Below are 20564 nucleotides of genomic sequence, written 5' to 3' on the forward strand. Positions count from 1 at the left end.
TGTAGTTAAGGACGTTTGCTAATGCTTTCTTCTGCTTTTTCTCCTCCTAAAGGTTTGTTCAACCAACTGACCATGTAGAATCTGAGAACCTGAGACAACCACGATGGGAAACTCTATATGGAGTGGTGCTGGACTTCAGCCTTGCCTGCAGCAATCCATTTGACTATTAACTGGTTCTTGATTCCTGTCCTTGATGAGACTAAAGTGCAGCGAATATACATTAGCAACCTGCAGTACAAAAGCAAAATAAAAATAGTGGATATTTTGATCATCCTGTTTGAACAGAAACTTGAGTACAGTCTGCACTGATCTTACCCCTGCCATAAATATCTTCATAAAGCTGTGAGCAATACTGTGGAAACAATGGGAGACATGACAAATAGTGCGGTGGATTTCTATCCAAAGAACCAAAGAGGCGAGTCTAATCATGCAGGTGAATTTGGGTGTTCTCTCAATGAACTCCGCTCTCTTATGGAGCTACGTGGATCAGAGGCAGTGCAAAAGATACAAGATACCTATGGTGATGTGAATGGATTCTGTAGACGTTTGAAAACTTCACCAACAGAAGGTAAGATTATTTTATGGTGAAAAGCATAAATGTACGCTGACACTAAAATAGCCAATCCTCAACTTTAATAAAAACGTTGATTATTTTGACTTGTTAATACATTGCTTTTGTGTTCAGTGACTTGTATCTGTGCAATGTCACATTAACCTTGAGAACAATAGCTCGTTGTGGCAGGTAATTTCTTTGCAGCATTTGGTCAATATAGCACATGAAAATGTGTTGTGCCTATTTTGGCCGGCAATGTATTTAGTTGTGATCTCTGCATTGCTCAGTAATAATGTAAATTATATAAATATATGCACAGCATGCATACATCAAAATACAATTAACAGCTCTTTATCGTTCAGCAGAATCAGCCAGTTTAATTATTTACATGAATTTTTCATTCTCTGTCTTGAACTGCTCTTGTACAGTGCATAGTCACAGATCATTACAGCAACAATTATATATTTTTACAATAAATGAATATATTCTGAAATATATATGCAAACCAGGTCAGACAAAGCTTTGAACTTGGGTTATGTGTAGCTCAAGAGAAAGTTTATTTTGTGAATGTGTATAATATTTGAAATCCTAACCTATGAACAGTTTTATCTATACAAAGGAGATTTACTTGCAGCATTCTATGAATAAAACATTATCTAATACCATCACAGTAGTACTTAGGCACTGGTTTATAACTACAAGTTTTGAACTCCTCCAACATATTAACTGATATCAGATATTCTCTTAAAGTATAACAGGAGTTGTTGTTCATTGGCATACTAATGAAAGTCCATTGCATGAAATTTGCTTTCCTTTTTCCTTCAAGAATCTTAGCAGGTGGATTTGACGGCCAACAGCAAATGAGGCAAAATGGCATAAATATTGAACTGGATGTATCAAAAACAAGAGTTTGAAAAAGTACAGATTTCTTTACATTGGATGTGGTCACAAGCGAAAGAAGGATCAAAAGCTCCCAGTTTTGATTGTGTTTGTGCTTGAGCTCTACTCTCCATCCTCAGTGTGTAAAGTTCTTTCCTCCAAAAACTGTCCTCTGTTTATAACCCAAGTCATGGTCACTTGTAACACCTATTCTTACTGACCATGTAAATTGTCTATTACTGTCACAAAATCTCCTTGTTAATATTTTGATTCATATATTTAAACATCTCTATGGCCTTGCCCTCTCTGTGATCTTTTTCGCCCTTATTATGAACTTTTCTCCTGTATTCTACATTCCCTTGAATTTGACCATTCACCCCTATCCTTTTGCCCTAGCATTACAGCCGAGCATTTAGTTATTTGGGCCTAACTCTCAAGAATTCCTTTACTCCTCTGTTTCTCGACCGAAGGACATAAGAAACAGGAGCAGGAGGCCCATTAAACCTTTGGTTATTCAATAAGATCATGGCTGATCATCAGCTAAAATGTAACTTTAATGCTCACTCCTCATATCCCTTAATTCCCTGAGCATCGGAACGCCTGCCTGTTTCAACCTTAAATATTCATTTATGAACATTCCACAATCCTCTAAGTTAATGAATTCCAAAAGATTCCCAACCCATTGATTGAAGACATTTCTCTTCATCTTAATCCTAAATGATTGGCCCTTTTCCTGAGCCTGTGTCAGCATGTTCTAGATACCCAAAGCAAGGGATACAACCTCTCAGTGTCTATCCTATCAAGATCTTTCTAAATATCAGCCCCTGCTACTTTGAAAACATCTTTAAGATTTCTCTCTTTGACCAGGTTTCTGGTCACAATTCTGCATTCCTTTTTTTTGAACATTGTTGAAATTCTTTATCATATTTAACAAAATTGTACTATTTAAACATTCTTAAAACATACAAATATTTTTATGCTTAATTAATTTGTTAGCCTAAACTTGTGATGCTACACTGCTTACCCATAAAGATGTACGCCAGTAGCTGAAGGGAATTTCACAGTTGATGAGCTCATTGGATCATAGAATTCTGTGTTCTTCTCTCATACAAGTGCAATCCCTTGTCTGAGCATATTTTATGAGTCCATGTGTTGCTAACATTGTTTATTCAACTGTGGAGCAATATTCCCAAGTTTGATGGACTCATTACTTGACTATGTGTTTTGAAACAGCAATTGTTTGATAGCCATCAAGAACTAGGTAGCTGACAGGTATTTAAAAAGTAGTCCTTCCCCCATCCTCCTTCCCTCTTCTACCAATAGCTCTGTGGGTATTGAAATGAATTGTAGTTCTCCATTACTGCCTGGTCCATCTAGCACAACAACTGATCCATTTCATTTCAGAGGTAGTTTAATTTTCACCATTCTTCCTTGCTGAGAATTTTTGTTCGTTTTTTTTTCAAAACATTGGACAACCAACCCTATTAAATTCTTTCATGTTTCAAGTAATTTTCTATTATTTTAGATGGTCACTGAATTCAAGTTTGACTAGACTGCATTGTGATAGTCATTCTGTGAGTGTTGATCAGTATTGCATTGTAAACAATGTTGACATTCTCAGTGCTGAATTATGTCAATCGCACATTAAATTCTGCTGATCATACATGCATGTGGAAATCGCCAAGTTTCTGACAGAGATTGCCCTGTTCTCCAGAAACTGTACAATGACCGTATCAAGCCAAGAAATCTCTGCATTGAAATACTTTAAATTGTGTGAAGCCGTTGTACTTGTGCACCCGAGCACACTAAACTCACCAGAAAAAGGCTAGGGTTTTTCTGTTCCAATGTAAGTACATTTTTAACAGCATTATATTCCATAACTACTGCCAGAAGATGGAAAAGAGTTCTGCAGATAGTCAAATCAAGATCAGATTTGATTACAGCTTTTACTCTGTCACTTGCTGTCAACAAAGCAAAGTTGCCCAATCACCATCTGTAATACATGGTGGAGCTGTGACATTCCATCAACACTCTGCTGTATGTATTTAAATAGATATATACAATACCTTTGGGATTGTTGTTTAAAGTCATGAATTGGCCTAGTTTGCAGATTATACATATTCCAACTACAGTACATTGGTGATAGAGGAGAAGGCCATTGAGTCCAATATAGGGTTACTGATCAGACAGATTGCTCTCTCTTGGATAATGTTAACATTCAAAGCCACATGGGTCCAGGTAAATGTTAGGTATTGCATTGTGCATGTTAGAAAGTATTTCTATCCTACACCTGTAGGCACCCCATTGAGTAGTATGGTCCTGGTTAAGCTTCTCATTTCTGATAACCCCAATGATGTTGAAGAAAGGTAACAATGCTGCATGTGAAGATCACCAAGCAATTGTAGGGATTCCTCCCATTGGAAATATTGGTTACCAAGCTGTTATAGAGCATAAATGTTAAATTCACTTCCTCAGTTTTGTTCTGAATATTGTCCAGCTCTGAATTAAATATTGTTAAAGCAGAATTAAATAAATTCTTATTCGGAAAGGGAGTCAAAGGTTATTGTGGCGAGAGGGATATGTTGAATTTGAAACAAAATTGATCAGCCAGAGTCTTATGAAATGATGGAGTAGGTTCAAGTGGTGGCGTGCTCCCTTTCTACCCTATTTCATATGTTTGTACTGCAGGCCAACGTGAACTGCTGAATTAACTGACCAGTTGTGAATGAGGCCAAGTATTATAGAATTGACAACACAGAAGCAAACTATTGACTTTATGAAGGGCTGTTCATTGACTAAGCGGCCAATGATGATGCTGAGAAAGTTGCTCTGAGGAGTAAAGACAATATCTTGGGCTCTGATGATGGGCTCGGTTAATCACAAGCTTCTTTCTTTGTGACAGGGCCCATTGTCTTCAGGGTAGTTTATGTTTTACCCCAGTGAGAGAGCTGACCAAATCAGTTTGACTATTTGACTTACTTTCTGCTGGTTTTTGATTTTCCAGGTGAATTAAAGGCCCTCATTCTCTCAAATTTTTACTTAGTCACTTCTTAATGCTACATTAAGTGAAACAAGTTTGTGATACCATTATTAAATAAGGAAGACATGAACAAATCAAGAAATTACAGGCCATTGAGTCTAACATCAATTGTACAGAAACTATTAGGGATAAGAATTGAAAGACATAATTAATTTCCATTTGGAGAGGCAAGAATTAATCAAGGATCATCTCCATGGCTTTGTCAAAGGGAAATCATACCTGACAGATTTGTTTGAGATTTTCAAGGAAGTGACAAGATGTGTGCAGTACAATGGATGCAGATTACATGGACTTGGATAATGTAGTACAGTGGATGCAGATTACATAGACTTTTGACAAGGTCCTGTTTAGGACCTTGCTCAAGAAGGTAAGAGCCCATGAGATCCAGGGTCATTTGACATAATGAATTCAAAACTGGCTGAGTGGCTAGAGGCAGAGGATGATGATTGAAGGTTATTTTTTGACTGGAAGCCTGTATTCAGTGGCATGCTGCAATGTTCACTGCTGGGTCTCCTCTGGCTTTTTAGGTGTAAATGAATGATCTAGACATGTATGTGAGAGAAAGTTGATTGGGAACTTTTCAAATGAGCAAAAATTAGGAGAGTGTAAATAGTGAGGCAGAAAGCCTTAGACCACAGGATGATATAGAAAGGCTGGCAGATGGGTAAAACAATGATAAATGGAATTTAATCCCAAAACATTTTGGGGAGATGCCAAGGCAAGGAAGTACACAGTGCATTGTAGAACCCAAGGAAGAGCATCAAAATGATCTTTATGCGCATGTTCACAGATCCTTGAAGGCAAGTGGGACAAATGGATTTGATGGTTAAGAAGGCATGTGGAATATATGCCTTTATGAGTGAAGACAGTGAAGACAGTGAATACAAGAGCAGGAAGGTTATGGTGAGTTCGGCATTAGTTCTGCTCCAGCTGGAGTATTGTGTGCAGCTTTGGTCACAACACCAAAGGAATGATGTGATTGCATTAGAGAGGTTTCAGAAGAGATTCACCAGGATATTGCCTGGGGTGCAGAAATTCAGCAATGAAGAGAGACTAGATAGCCTGGAGTCATTTCCCATGGAGCAGAGAGGCTGGGGTGTCGAAAATTATGCAGAAATTTAAGGAAGAATTTTTTTCACCCAGAGGGTGGTTGCTCACTGCCTGAAGGGGTGGTAGAGGTAGGAATCATCACAACATTGAGGAAATATTTAGATGATCTCTTGAAGTCCCAAGCAGGATGTAGACCAAATGTCGTTAAATGGGACTCGATTAGTTAGGTGCTTGATCAGACATGATGAGCCAAAAGGTCTCTTTCTGTGCTGTAAAACTCTATAATATGGAGTTGCTGATGTTGGGCTAAGATGGACAAGGTCAGAAGTCACACAACGCCAGGTTATAGTCCAACAGGTTTATTTGAAATCACAAGCTTTCAGAGCATGGCCCCTTCATCAGGTGATGAAGCAGCAGCACTCTGAAAGCTTGTGATTTCAAATAAACCTGTTGGACTATAACCTGGTGTCATCTGACTTCTGACTATAAAGCTCTATGGCTCTGTGATTCTGGTTGAGCATTAACTTTGATGATAATGAGCACCTTAGCAAAGGCTGAACAGGATTTTCCCCTTGTTAACTTCTGACATTCCACCCTTGCTTTTTATGCTTTCGTGGCTGCTCCACAGCTAAGGATGGGCTTATTTATAAACCACCTTCTTCCCTGAACTGCCCTCTTGTCAACTACATTGTCAACTGAATGCAATGCTGCTACACAGCTTTGCTTTAGTCTACTGGTTATTGGCCTCAGCTGTATTGCCTCCTGACTTATGTGATTAGCACGCTGGTAACTCTGTGTAGTGGCTTCAATAAATTGCTGCTTCACTCATGGAGCCGCTTCTGGCACACTCTCGTCTCCACTCTGCATTGAACTGGGTGCACATATTGCCCTGTAACAATCTCGTTATAATAGAGTCTTCATGGGAGACAGCTCAGATTGGGCTGGAAAGTAAACCTCTATTTAAAACAGCACCAATGAAATTCCATCCTCTTTTTAATGATCAGTGGGATAATGGTAGTCTGTAATGCACTCCTTCTTTCTAATGGGTGGTGTGAAGTCTTTGATAGTCAGGAAGTAACTGAAAGCCTGAGAATTGAGAGCGTGAAGTGAAAATGTTAAAAAGTACATCTAACAGTGATTCCTACCAGAAATAAACAACAGATTCTCCACCCACTCATCTGAAATAACAGAATATGCTTTCTCTTCTTTTTCACGAAGAATATTTGTTGAATAACACTGTCACCATTTAGGGAATTGGATGAAGTATCTATAAATTGGATGAGTGAGAACTAGCATCACATATCAATATTAAATGTATCAATTTCTTATTGACAATTTCATACTCATCTGTGAAAGTGCAGAGAAAGTTTTTTCTTCCAATGAAAACTAACCTCTAACTTTCGCAGTATTCTTTTAAATTAATTGAACATAAGGTTTGAATATAAACATGCAATATATTAAAGCTGATATTAGACAATAGACAATAGATGCAGGAGTAGGCCATTCTGTCCTTCGAGCCTGCACCACCATTCAATATGATCAGTATCCTGTTCCTGCCTTATCTCCATAGCCCTTGATTCCACAATCCTTGAGAGCTCTATCCAACTCTTTCTTAAATGAATCCAGAGACTGGGCCTCCACTGCCGTCTGGGGCAGAGCATTCCACACAGCCACCACTCTCTGGGTGAAGAAGTTTCTCCTCATCTCTGTCCTAAATGGTCTACCCCGTATTTTTAAGCTGTGCCCTCTGGTTTGGCACTCTCCCATCAGCGGAAACATGTTTCCTGCCTCCAGAGTGTCCAATCCTTTAATAATCTTATATGTCTCAATCAGATCCCCTCTCAGTCTTCTAAACTCAAGGGTATACAAGCCCAGTCGCTCCAGTCTTTCAGTGTAAGGTAATCCCGCCATTCCAGGAATTGACCTCCTGAACCTACACTGCACTCCCTCAATAGCCAGAATGTCTTTCCTCAAATTTGGAGACCAGAACTGCACACAGTACTCCAGGTGTGGTCTCACCAGTGCCCTGTACAGCTGCAGAAGCACCTCTTTGCTTCTATACTCAATCCCTCTTGTTATGAAGGCCAGCATGCTATTAGCTTTCTTCACTACCTGCTGTACCTGCATGCTTACCTTCATTGACTGGTGTACAAGAACACCCAGATCTCTCTGTACTGCCCCTTTACCTAAATTGATTCCATTTACAGTGCCATATAACATCAGTGAGTATCATATGTACTCAATTTAACATGTGTGATGCTCTAACTTTTAAATATTAAAAATTACACATTTAAGTAACTTTTACTTTTAGTGATTGTTAGACCTCCTGACTCCAACAGGAAGTTTATTTAAATGAGGTTGGGGATAGGTTTAGAGGAAAGTAGATTAAACATCAGACTTGATGTCTGTTTGTATTATTGCTTTTGCAGATTTTTTTCATTATAGTCAAAGTGATTTCTTCCAGCAAGTTGATGTCATTTAATTCATCAATAACTAATAATTAAAGCACTAAAATTTGACTCCTTGTGTCTATGCCAGTGCTGTGCAAGAACAAATTAGGTAGTCCCATTTCCCCACTCTTTCCTGAGAGCTTTTCAAACATTTTCTCTTTGGATATTGCTCTTTTGAAAGCCATGATTGAAATGACCTCCACCATCCTCCCAGGCACTGAATTCCAGAAACTACATACTTGTAACATAAACAGAAGCTTTTCTTCATCTCACCTTTAGTTCATTTGTCATTTAAATTGAATCAGTTTCCCTGGTTCATGCCATTTCCACCAATGGGAACAATTTTTCCTGACCTGTCCAGATCTGTCATGCTTTTGAACACTTCTTTCTAAACTCCTCTCAAATAATTCCAATTTCTGCAAACTATCTAAGTAACTGAAGTCCCTCATTCCTTGAACTACTTTTGTGAATCTTCTCTACTCTTTCTAATACATTCATGTCCCTCTGAAACTGCACTGACTGGCTGCCTTCTGTACTGGAAGCACCATATGATCCTCTGATTCTGTGACATTTAAAAACTGTGAAGTTAGTAACATAGCACCTGCTTGTATATGTCTTTGTTACAAATCCAGGTTGACAGTTATCTTTCTTGGATTCATTGCCTATGATCTGTCACACAAGTAAATCCCAGCCCTTTCTGATTAAGAGGTTACCTTTGCTGTCCAGGAGTGTGACCTGAAGGGGAATATAAATTACAGTTCTCATTGGATGAACATGATTATAGAATGTTCCTCGTTGTATACTTCACCATGATTCATCAATGATAGATCTCACCACCTAAACTTCCTGATATTCTCTGTGTGTTCCTGCTTTTGGCTGGCCTGATTACAAGGGAGACCCCAGCATGATGTTTCTGGATGCATCAGAAGAAGGATTAAAGTGCTCCTATTATCTCACTTGGAATGGTTTGGGCAATTTAATATGTTCTTGATATGACTCAGTTTCTGTGTACCCAGTCAGATGGACAATTAGTTGCCATTCTGGATTCGAGTCTATTACCTTTTTTTATTCTCTTCTCTACCTTATTCTTTCTCTTATTACATATGTTCTCATTAGGTACTTTATCTTCACAAGCCCTATTTCATCATAATGTTTATTCCTACTTTCATGCAACAATCCAAACACAACTCTCTTTTAAATGATCCTTGAACTTCTCTTTGTTCCACTCTTGGCATCCTCCGAAAAATCTACTGTGGCAATAACAATCCCAATTGCCTCATCTTATTTTATCGACACACTTATACCCCAAAATAGAGTCATAGAGATGGACAGCATGGAAACAGACCCTTCGGTCCAACTTGTCCATGCCGACCAGATATCCCAACCCAATCTAGTCCCACCTGCCAGAACCCGGCACATATCCCTCCGAACCTTTCCCATTCGTCTACCTATCCAGACGCCCTTCAAATGTTGCAATGGTACCAGCCTCCATCGCTTCCTCTGGCAGTTCATTCCACACACGCACCACCTTGTATGTGAAAATGTTGCCACTTAGGTCTCTTTTATATCTTTCCCCTCTCACCCTAAACCTATGTCCTCTAGTTCTGGATTCACCCAACCCAGGAAAAAGATTTTGTCTATTTACCCTATCCATGCCTCTCATGATTTTATAAACCTCTATAAGATCACCCCTCAGTCTCTGACGCTCCAGGGAAAACAGCTCTAGCCTATTCAACCTCCCCCTACAGCTCAAACCCTCCAACCCTGACAAGAACTGGAGGCTGAACTACAGACATTGCAATACGTTGGAGGGGGAAATTTCCATGCATTCTTTGCACAAGGAGACAGCCACACCATAATAAGAGCTTCTTATATGGTCAGGATACAAGTGTGTGACTGTGAGTGAGACAGATTGCGGGACCCACAGGAAGGAGTACAGCCTCTGTAATTGTTCAAGTGATCTTATGACCTGTTTGAATGACAGCAGTGACTGTAGGGTGGATGAACAAACTGAACATGGCACCAGCCTTCAAGTTGGAGAACCAACAAGGAATACAGTGATTGGTAATGGCATAGTGCGGGGAATTGACACTGTTCTTTGCAAAAAATAATGAGTACTGATGGCTGCATTGTCTGCCCGATGTCGGGCAGCCTCATTACCATCCCAGCTCTGACTCCTGTGGGCTCAGATGACTATTACAATTTCACTGTACATTTCCTTCCAGGATGCACCTTCATGTCAGAATATAGCCCTTTCCATTCGTGGCATTATTGTAAATGATCTCATTGACATCAATGGCTTGTTGAAAACTTGGATGAGGGTTTACTAACACTTTTTTCTCTTTCGAAAAAACTTTCCTGTGAAGTTATACTTTCCATATCTCACCCTGCTCACACCATTATGATGGTGGTGTATCCCATATCACTTGGTCTACATTTGTATTACTTCTAAAACTCCTACTTTTAGTATCGCACCTTCTTCCACTATTCAAATCTTATATTTAATGTCATATTCCATTTGCCAATGCTAGTATCACTCCCAATTTTTTTCTACTTTTCATGGTTCTGCATCGAATGCTGCCTCATCTTGACGATTTCAATCTCTGTTTCAACCCTTGCAGCATTCTCTCCTGAGATTGCCATTCTTTTCTCTGTAAATCTCTTCCTCCATATAAACTTTCCTCTCAACCTTGTCATCTCAGGTGGCCTTGCTTCTGCCATTGTTATTACTGAAAAGGAAGTCTGTCATCATTTCTTTCTATTGCACTCTACCTATATTCTCATTTCCCCTCCCAATGACATTTCATCCTGTGCTCATCCCTGGAAAACAAACTCTGAAGTTCCTTGCCACTTCACTTCAGAAATTTTCAACTACCTTGACTTTGGCTTATCCTTTATCGTGGCATTCCTGCAACTACTGAATCACATTATCTAAACCACTGATAATCTCGTGTCCGCATTAAAATTGTTCATTGGTCTTTCACCCTAATTATATGCCAATCCTGCACCCTTAAGTCGAAGGAATTCAGATTTTAATATCCTTTAAAAATTTGATGAGGCCAGCATTTGTTCCCTGTCCTTAATTGTTCTAGAGCTGATTTGGCAGTACTACATAAACTGTTATCTGGTTATGTTCTCAGTTACAATGTACAGATCATCCAGGAATGAAATTATAACTTCTGAAGAAGAGGCATTCCACACTCAAAGAGTTAACTCTGTTTCTCTATCACATTTTTCAACCACCACCCCTGCCAACTTCATCCTTAGATCCCAGAATGAATGCGATAAGCTCATGAGACTTCCTTTCACAATGATTGAGACCATTCACTTCACAGCTTCTGCTATTTTGTCTTCCTTCCCCTAATCTCACCAGAATAAACTTATCCAAACGTTCCTCACTGACCTAGTTGTGAACATTATTTAATGTTCTGAATTGTTTTAGATAGTGTCCACCCTCCAATCTTGATGCCTTCTCCAATCTTATTTCGGTCATGAACCCCACATTTTGCTCCCTTGATTCTAGCCCAACAAAACCTTCCACCATTCAAGTTCCTTTTCTAGGCCTATGCTGCTATTATTGATGTCTTTTCTTCACTCTTCACTTCAAATTGGCTTTCCTCAGTCTTCTCCTCAAAAACATTAATCTTTGACTAGATTGTCATTGCAAAATATCTCTCCATTTCCAACTTAATTTTCCTCTAATGTTTGTAAAAGTGGTGTTGCCTCCCAAATCCATGTATGTTTTTCTTGCAATGTGATATCTAGTAAGGTCTCCAACCTGGCAACAGTATTGAAATGACCTTTCCCAAAGTCAAAATTTGACCTTTGTGACTGAAACATGGAGATTTTCTCTCCTTGCCTCTCTTGACCTCTCTGTAGGCTTTGTAGCAGACTACACTATATTCCTCCAATGGCTTTGCTTTGTTGTCTAGTTGGAGGGAGCTACCTCAGTTTGCTTCCATTTTTATCACTGTCTTGGCCATGTTACCCCAAAACACAACTTTGTGTTCCATTTGTATGCTAATGACTCTCAGCTCAATCTCTCAGTACCTCTTTGGACCTCTCCACTCTGTTTGATTTGTCATGTTGCTTATTCAGCATCCAATGTTGTCCAATAGATGCTCCCCTGCTTCAAGAAGACCCCCATTATCCCGGTGCCAATGAAAAACCAAGTATCGTGCCTCAATGACTACCACCCGGTGGCTCTGACCTCTGTAATTATGAAGGGTTTGCGAAGTTAGTAATGGCTCACATTAGCTCCAGCCTACCAAATTGTCTTGGTCTTCTGCAATTTGCCTACCAGCACAACAGGTCTACAGTAGACACCTGGCCCTGGACTCATCCCTGGATATCTGGATAACAGGGTTGCCTACATCAGGCTCCTACTTACTGACTACAATTCCACCTTCATCACCATAATTCTAAACATGCTCATCTCTAAACTCTGAGACCTCGGTCTTAGCCCCCCTCCTCTGTAACATGGATCTTCAACTTCCTTACCCATAGACTGCAATCAGTTAGATCAGTTGACAACCTCCTCCATGATAATGCTTAACGCCAGTACTCCACAAGGCTGTGCACTCAGTCCCCTACTATACCCGTTATACACTTATGTATGGCCAAATTCCCACCTCAGCTCCATTTGCAAGTTTGTTGATGACTTCAGGGCATTGAGTATCGAAGTGGGAGGTCATGTTACAGCTGTACAGGACGTTGGTTAGGCCACTTTTGGAATATTGCATGCAATTCTGGTCTCTTTCCTATTGCAAGGATGTTGCGAAACTTGAAAGGGTTCAGTAGAGATTTACAAGGATGTTGCTAAGGTTGGAGGAGTTGAGCTATAGGGAGAGGCTGAACAGGCTGGGGCTGTTTTCCCTGGAGCGTCGGAGGCTGAGGGGTGACCTTTTGGAGGTTTATAAAATCATGAGGGGGATGGATAGTCTTTTCCCTGTGTTGGGGGAGACCAGAACCAGAGGGCATATGTTTAGGGTGAGACAGGAAAAATATTAAAGGGACCTAAGGGGTAAAGTTTTCACGCAGAGGGTGGTGCTTGTATGGAATGAGCTGCCAGAGGAAGTGGTGGAGGCTGGTACAATTGCAGCATTTAAAAGGCATTTGGATGGGTATATGAATAGGAAGGGTTTAGAGGGATATAGGCCAAGTGCTGGCAAATGGGATTAGATTAGGTTGGGATATCTGATTGGCATGACAAGTTGGACTGAAGGGTCTGTTTCCATGCTGTATATCTCTATGACTCTATGACCATCATTGTAGGTCAGATCTCAAACAACAATGAGACAGAATATAGCATGCCTAGCGGCGTGGCGTAAAGACAACAATGTCTCTATCAATGTCAACAAAAAGAAGGAGTTGGTCATTGACTTCAGGAAGCAGAATGGAGCTGAGGTAGAGATGGTTGAAAGCGTTAAGTTCCTGGAAGTCATGATCACCAACATTCGGTCCTAGTCCACCCATGTAGACGTGACGTAACAACACCTCTTTTTCCTCAGGGAGGCTAAGGAAATTTGTCATGTCCACAAAGGCTTTTACCAATTTTCATAGATGAACTATAGAAAGCATCCTACCTGTGTGTGTCACAGCATGGTATGGCCACTGCTGTTCCCAAGACCAGAGAGTTGTGAACACAGCCCAGTGCATCACACAAACCAGCCTTCTATCCACTGATTCCATTTATACTTCCTGCTACTTTGGGAAAGCAACCAACATAATCAAAGACCCTTCCCATCTCCGTTATACTCTCTTCCACCCTCTTCCATTAGGCAGAAGATATTAAGTTGTCAATACATGTACAGATAGATTCCAGAACAACTTCTTACCCACTTTTATCAGACTTTTGAACAGAACTCTCAAATGTTAATTCTGACCTCTCTCAGCTGCTTCTCTGCAGCTGCATTTTGCACTTTGCTCTGTTCACCTGATGCACCATGCATGATACAATCTGCTTGTATAACAACACTTGCAAAACAACACTTTTTACTGTACTTGGGTACATGTAACAACAGCAAATAAATAAATATTGAAAAAGCAGTATTTATTTCAACTAAGTCTTGGGATAACTGTTTTCACTTAATGCCACAAACTGCATTCCCAGAACATCCCAGGCTACTGTCTTTTGCTGAGAAAAGTCATTTACAAATTTGGTGTTGCCTTTAAACCTTGAGATAAGTTTCTGGATCAAATGTGCACTTTGTCACCTGAGTAACATTATTTGACTCCAAGCCTGCTTTGAGTCTACTAATTCTAAAACTCTCACACATGCTTTTGTTACTTCTAGATTTGACTATTTGAAACTCCTCCTGGCTGGTCTTCCATCTTCTACTCTATATAAGCCTGTATATATCCCAAGTTTATATCTTATTCCATATTTCATTCAACCTCATGTGTTTGCTCGATGACTGTCACTTCTGGAGCTAGTGAAGATGTTTCAATTTGTCTTCAAATCCCTTTATGCCCTCATTGTTCCATGTGAATTTATGTTTGATTACATTCAGGTGATGGCCATTAACTGGGAATTCACCTGGACTCGCATAGTTAGAAACAGGCAGAAGTTTTGGTTATGGTTTGAAAGTGTACTGTATAAAGTGTGTCTCTAAAAATAAACACTTCAAAGTACGTGAAGACTAGGCTCTAGTTCTATCCTACACCGCTGAGCTATTTACATGTAGCTGTGACAGCCACCTCCAACTCTACAAGGCTTTGGGATCCCTGTGCACTTCAGTTCTAGCCTCTAGCTTTCCTAGTTTTAACTGTTACGTCATTACAATCATACTGAGTTGCTTTGAACCTATGCTCTGAATTCAATGCCTCTCTGACTATCTGTCCTCTTTTAAGATGCTCCTTAAAATCTACATGTTTGCTCAGGCTTTTGGTTATTTGTTCTTGTACTTTCTGCTGAAGCCTAGTACCAAACACGTCTTGGTAGTTATTGTTCATGTTAAGCATCTAGAGCTGTTTTCCCCGGGTACAACAGAGGGGACGTAAATTTAAGGTGAAGGGTGGAAGGTATAGGGGGAATGTCAGGGGTAGGTTCTTTACCCAGAGAGTGGTGGGGGCATGGAATGCACTGCCTGTGGGAGTGGCAGAGTCAGAATAATTGGTGACCTTTAATCGGCAATTGGATAGGTACATGGATAGGTGCTTAAGCTAGGACAAATGTTCGGCACAGCATCGTGTGCCGAAGGGCCTGTTCGGTGCTGTATTGTTCTATGTTCTATGTTCTGTTATTATTCAATAAAATTTAGTTGCCACCTTAAAAAAATTACATAAACGTATATTGCAAAAATATGTTTCTAAGCATAGTGGGAATGCATTAAAGGCTCCTGAGGTCGCAGAAAGGTGATCTCATTGAAACTTAGAAAATACTTAAAATGGTAAGCAGGGTATGTGCAGGGAAGGTGGTTCCTCTAGATGAGGGAGTTGAGAACTGGACCCGAGTCACCAATTTAAAAATAACGGAGATGCCATTTATGATTGAGATCAGGAGAAAATGTTGCTTTACTCAGAGGGTTGAGAATCTTTAGAATTTTCTACCCCAGTGGGCCCTGAAAGTTCAGTCTTTGAGTATGTTTAGAGTAGAAATTGATAGATTTCTGATTTTCAATGGCTAAAGGGATATTGAGGATAATATGGAGAAAAGCTTTGAAGTGTTCAAGCAACTATGAATACTCCAGTTATGATGATCTTATCTTTGCCACTTTTAAAGCACATTATCCAACTCTTCGATGAAGGGAACTTACACCTCCGAGAACTAAATTTTATTGAATAATAAAGTTTAAGTGTAACTCATTCTGAGAGCCATTCCTGGAAGGTGGTCTGCAATTCTGCAGTAATCTAAATTACTATCAAGCCTGATTCAAAAATGACAGTATCCATTTCTGCTGATTCAAAGGTTTGTTCTTCATTAAGGGCATTCGGTCCTGAACTGTTCCAATGGGAGGTTTTACATCTTGCACAAGAGCTGTCCATTGAAGTACAATGCAGAACCTCCGATCCACAATTTCTCATTGAATAGCTGGATGCCTCTTTGAAAATGCTTCAGCTAAGTTTTCTTTTATTTTTGTATGGGACTAACAGAAGCATTTATGAATGATCCCTACCTGCAATTGTGGTTTCTTCAGTGGACTGAAAAATTCCTGCAATGATTTTTAAGTGTTTCAATCTCCTCATTTAGTTCCATACTTGAAATTCACAATTGTTGTACATAGTAGGGAAAGTTGCTCATGTTTCTTCTCTGAGAGTATTCTGTGGCTGGGCAGTAATAGACAGAGAGGGAAAGAAACATCAAATGAGGAAAAATGTTTTTTTGTTTAATACTGCACTAATGACACTAACTTTGCTGTGCAGTTCCTGCTCAGTCTTGGTGAATGATTGAATACTGCATTAAAAATGCACAACCAACCATACAAAAATTGTTCCAATTCTGATGTCTTCTTGGCCTACAACATTGTCTATGTAAATAGCTGCCATTGATTTCAGGTCTGTAGTTCATTTTTCTTTGCAACAATACTATTTCTCACAAATAGCCAACCATCTGATATAAGTTATACAAAACAAGATCTCCCTTTAAAAAATAGAGTATCAGACCAACTGAATTATTTAGACAAGTTGTAACTGCCATTATATATCAAAAAAGCTTTGTTGGTCATTTTCACTTACTCCTTTTTATGAGAAAACTATAGGAGATTATGCTTTGTTTTATAATCCAATAATTGTAACGTTTCCAGTACTTGACATGGCCAATGTTTGACATGTTTCCTAGAAATATATTCAATAAAATGACGTAGAGTAAAGTGATACAGATATTGAGATTAAACTTCCTTTAAAAAAAACGATTTTCAAAATTGCTGTAATAATCCTAAGCAAACCTGCCTTTTTGCTCATTAACTGAAATGCTAAGCATCTTTTTAATATGTTGTATTCCGAAAATCTGATTAAATGGTTGAATTGGGGCATTCTCTTTTTTTGAGCTTGTGATTATTTAATAGCATAGACAGATGTTTATCAGAGACTTAACACTCTCCCCTTTAAAATAAAAGGCCATATTTATTCATTATGAAAGTATTTTAATTTTGTTCTCCAAACATAATGAATTCAGTTTCAACATATTACAATGTTTCAGTTTACTTCTGTTGGATTATTCAATTTAATTTTTTTTTGCTTAAAGAGTTTGAGCAAAAATAGTCAGAGACAAAAGAACTACAGATGCTGGAATCCAAGGTAGACAAGTAGGAGGCTGGAAGAACACAGGACTGAGGAAGGGTTACACCCGAAACGTTGACTTCCCCATCTCCTGATGCTGCCTGGCTTGCTGTGTTCTTCCAGCCTCCTATTTGAACAGAAGTTCCATTTTATGAATTCCTGCAGCCTCTATTCGAAATGGATGAAGAACAACAAGCGTCAGATATATGATACCCGCAAATGTGTGCATTTACCATAACATGAGAAGCAAATCTTTGAATCTGCTTCACCTTTCAAAATGATCAGGAGTGACATGCTGTCTCAAATTCACTTTCTCACTTTCCCCTCCTCCCCATATTCCTTGATACCCTGAGAAATGGAAAAAGGAGCCTTGAGTAAATTCAGTGATTGGATAGAGATTTCCAAAGATTTGCGAAACTCTGAGTTATATTTTGTTCTATATTTATGGAGCTTTAGTTTGTGTTTATTTGTTCACTGCTACATGGTTACGAATTGATTTTGAAGATGAAAAACTGAGTTGATGAAGACATCAGTGAAAGTACCAAATCAATATAAATCTACATCGAAGATCATTAGCCAATATTTATGTGTTATAATTGCATTAGAATTTTTTTCTGAAGTATATAAAAGAGGAAGATGATGTTAAAATGCATGCTCTGTGATGAGCATTTGAAGTGGTTGTTAATAACTAAGCAACAAGCTTAGGGTAGTTTTGAACAGTCAATACACTAACCATTAAAAACGTGCCTTCTGCATTGATATTGTGAAATATGGGCCGACGTATCCTTTCATATTATACCTTTAAAAGGTATTTTGACTCTTAAAATCAAAAACAATTGCACAAGTATGTTTTAAATTAAATTCACTTTGATCAGAAAGTGAAAGCTGCGATTTATATTTGATTGACCTAAGAACAAGTGTTGAAGTTATGCAAAAGATGGCAATTCTGTCCCAAGTGATCTTTTTCTTAAAAACAAATGATTGGCAATTGAAGATTTCAAAAATATTTACTTTAGCATTAATGTCTACCTGAGGTATGAAAAAATATCTTTGATTTGATTTATTATCATGTGTATCTAAGTACTTTTATGAGAGTACAGGTAGATTTAAAAAACATTTAAAAAGTAAGGACGTACAGATCATAGGGTGGAAAAAAAGAACTTGGACAGAGTAAGGGATACAAGTTACATCGCACAATGCACTACATAAGATCAACATTAGCAAGATCAGCATTTTTTTCAGTTAGACAGTCCAATAAAGGCAGGGAAGAAGCTATTCTTGAACCTGCTGATGCATGTGTTGAAGCTTCTGTATCTTCTGCTGGATGGAAGAGGTCGTAGGAAAGCTTTATCGGGGTGGAATGGGTTTGTGATGATGTTAGCAGCCTTTCTGCAGCAAGGGGCCATGTAGATGAAGTGCATAGTTGAGAGGTTGGCTTTTGTGGTAGTCTGGGCTGTACACACCACCTTCTGTCGTTTCTTATGGTCCTGGACAGAGCAGTTGCCATACCAATCTATTATACACGCAGACAGTATGCTTTCAATGGTGCATCTGTAAAAGTTGGTGAGGGACCTGATGACATGCCAAATTTCCTGAGCTGCCTGAGGGAGAAGAAGCGTTGATGTGCCTTCTTGACTATCGCATCTCTGTGGGAGGTCCAGGATAGGTGGTTGGTTATTGTCACTCCGAGGAATTTGACGCTTTCCACCCTCTCTGCCTCAGCTCCGTTTTTTGTAGATGGGGGAGTGTACTCCTCCTTCTTTCTGAAGTCAATGACCAGTTCTTTAGTTTTGCCAACATTGAGAGAGAAGGTGATCTCATTGCACCACATCACTAAGCCCTGTATCTCCTTTCTGTATTGAGACTCATTGCTGTTTGATATCCGTCCTACCACAGTGATGTCATCAGCAAACTTGCAGATGGCGTTTGTTCAGAATTTGGCAGTGCAGTCTTGGGTGAACAGGGAAAACAGTAGTGGGCTGCGAACACACCCTTGGGGGGCTCTAGTGTTGAGTGCTGTTGTGGAGGAGGTGCACTTGTCTATCTTCACTGAATGTGGTCCGTGGGTCAGGAAGCTGAGGATCCAATTGTAGAGGGCAAGCCGAGACCAAGGAATTTTGAAATCAGTCTAGAGGGGATAATGGTGTTGAAAGTAGACCTGTTATCAATGAGCAGGACATATGTGTCCTTGTTATCCAGATGTTTCAGGGATGAGTGCAGGGCTAGGGATATAGTGTCTATTGCGGGTGTTTTACATTGTAGGTAAATTATAGGGGATCGAGGTAGGGTTAGAGGTTGAGAGTTGATGTGGGTCATGACCAGCCTCTCTAAGCACTTCATGACTTCATGATTATAGAGGTCAGAGCCACAGGGCAGTAATTACTAAGACACATTGCATGTGCTTTCTTAGGTACTGGGATGATGATGGTCTTCTTGAAGCAGATGGGGACTAGGGTTTGTAGGAGGGAGAGGTTGAAGCTGTCATTGAATACCTCCACCAGTTGGTCCACAGAGGGTCGAAGTGCACAGCCAGGGATTCGGGTCAATCCTTTTCCTTGGGTTGACTCCCAAGAAGATCAATCTGATGTCTGCAGTGGTAACCGAGGGACAGGTGTATCCTGAGCTATCACCATGCTGCTGGCATTCTGCTCGAGCCAAACATAGAAGGCATTGAGCACATCAGGGAGGAATGTGTATTTGTCTGCTATCTTGCTGTGCTTCATTTTGTGTCCTGTAAGGTTGTTTAGGCCTTGCTACAGGCGGTTAGAGGCTGTATGATTGGTTTGGGCCTCAACTTGGTCTGGTACTGCCTCTTGGCTTCCCTGGTGGCTTTGCAGAGGTTCTATCTAGATTTTCTGTAGGTCTGGGTCATCCAACTTGAATGCTGCCCGTCTGGTCTTCAGTATGGAGTAGCTTTCCTGTGTCATCCAAGGTTTCCAATTGGAGAACATCCAGATTGACTTCTTTGGTACATAATCCTTCACGCATCTGACTAATAATCTGTCTTCTAGCCTGATGTGCACCTCTAAAAGTATGAGAGATTAAAATGCTAAAAATCTTTTATGATTTTCAGCTGGCCCTAGTGGTTGGTCCAAATTTAGATCGCTGAATTCATGGTTGTTTCTCAGGAAGACAAAGGGCCTTGTTCCAATAAACTCTGCCTGACTTGGATAAGGTTTATTATTCATTGAGAAAAATTCCATGTAGGATTTTTTTTAAAGACAGTAGCACAACGTGTTGGAGAAACTTAACCAGCCTGGCAACATTTGTGGAGAGAGAAAAGTCTAATTTGACTCTTCTTTGCAAGCAGAGTTCTGAAGCTGTTGATTCATCTCTCTTGGTTGTGCCAAAATATGAAAGTTTTGATTGAGTG

The 20564-nt window shown here is 39.6% G+C and overlaps 1 protein-coding gene across 26 annotated transcripts in view; it reads left to right on the forward strand.

The window, feature by feature from the left end:
• atp2b2 (ATPase plasma membrane Ca2+ transporting 2) overlaps positions 1 to 20564 on the forward strand; it is an 824012-nt gene that overhangs the window by 434802 nt on the left and 368646 nt on the right. For all 26 annotated transcript variants that reach the window (XM_072582139.1, XM_072582135.1, XM_072582136.1 and 23 more), the window contains one exon: positions 53 to 568. In XM_072582139.1, the coding sequence (XP_072438240.1) occupies positions 364 to 568 (205 nt within the window). In that variant the 5' untranslated portion in view covers positions 53 to 363. The remainder of the gene's footprint in view (positions 1 to 52; positions 569 to 20564) is intronic.

The sequence above is a fragment of the Chiloscyllium punctatum genome, chromosome 12 (genome assembly GCF_047496795.1).
Source record: "Chiloscyllium punctatum isolate Juve2018m chromosome 12, sChiPun1.3, whole genome shotgun sequence".
NCBI lineage: Eukaryota > Metazoa > Chordata > Chondrichthyes > Orectolobiformes > Hemiscylliidae > Chiloscyllium > Chiloscyllium punctatum.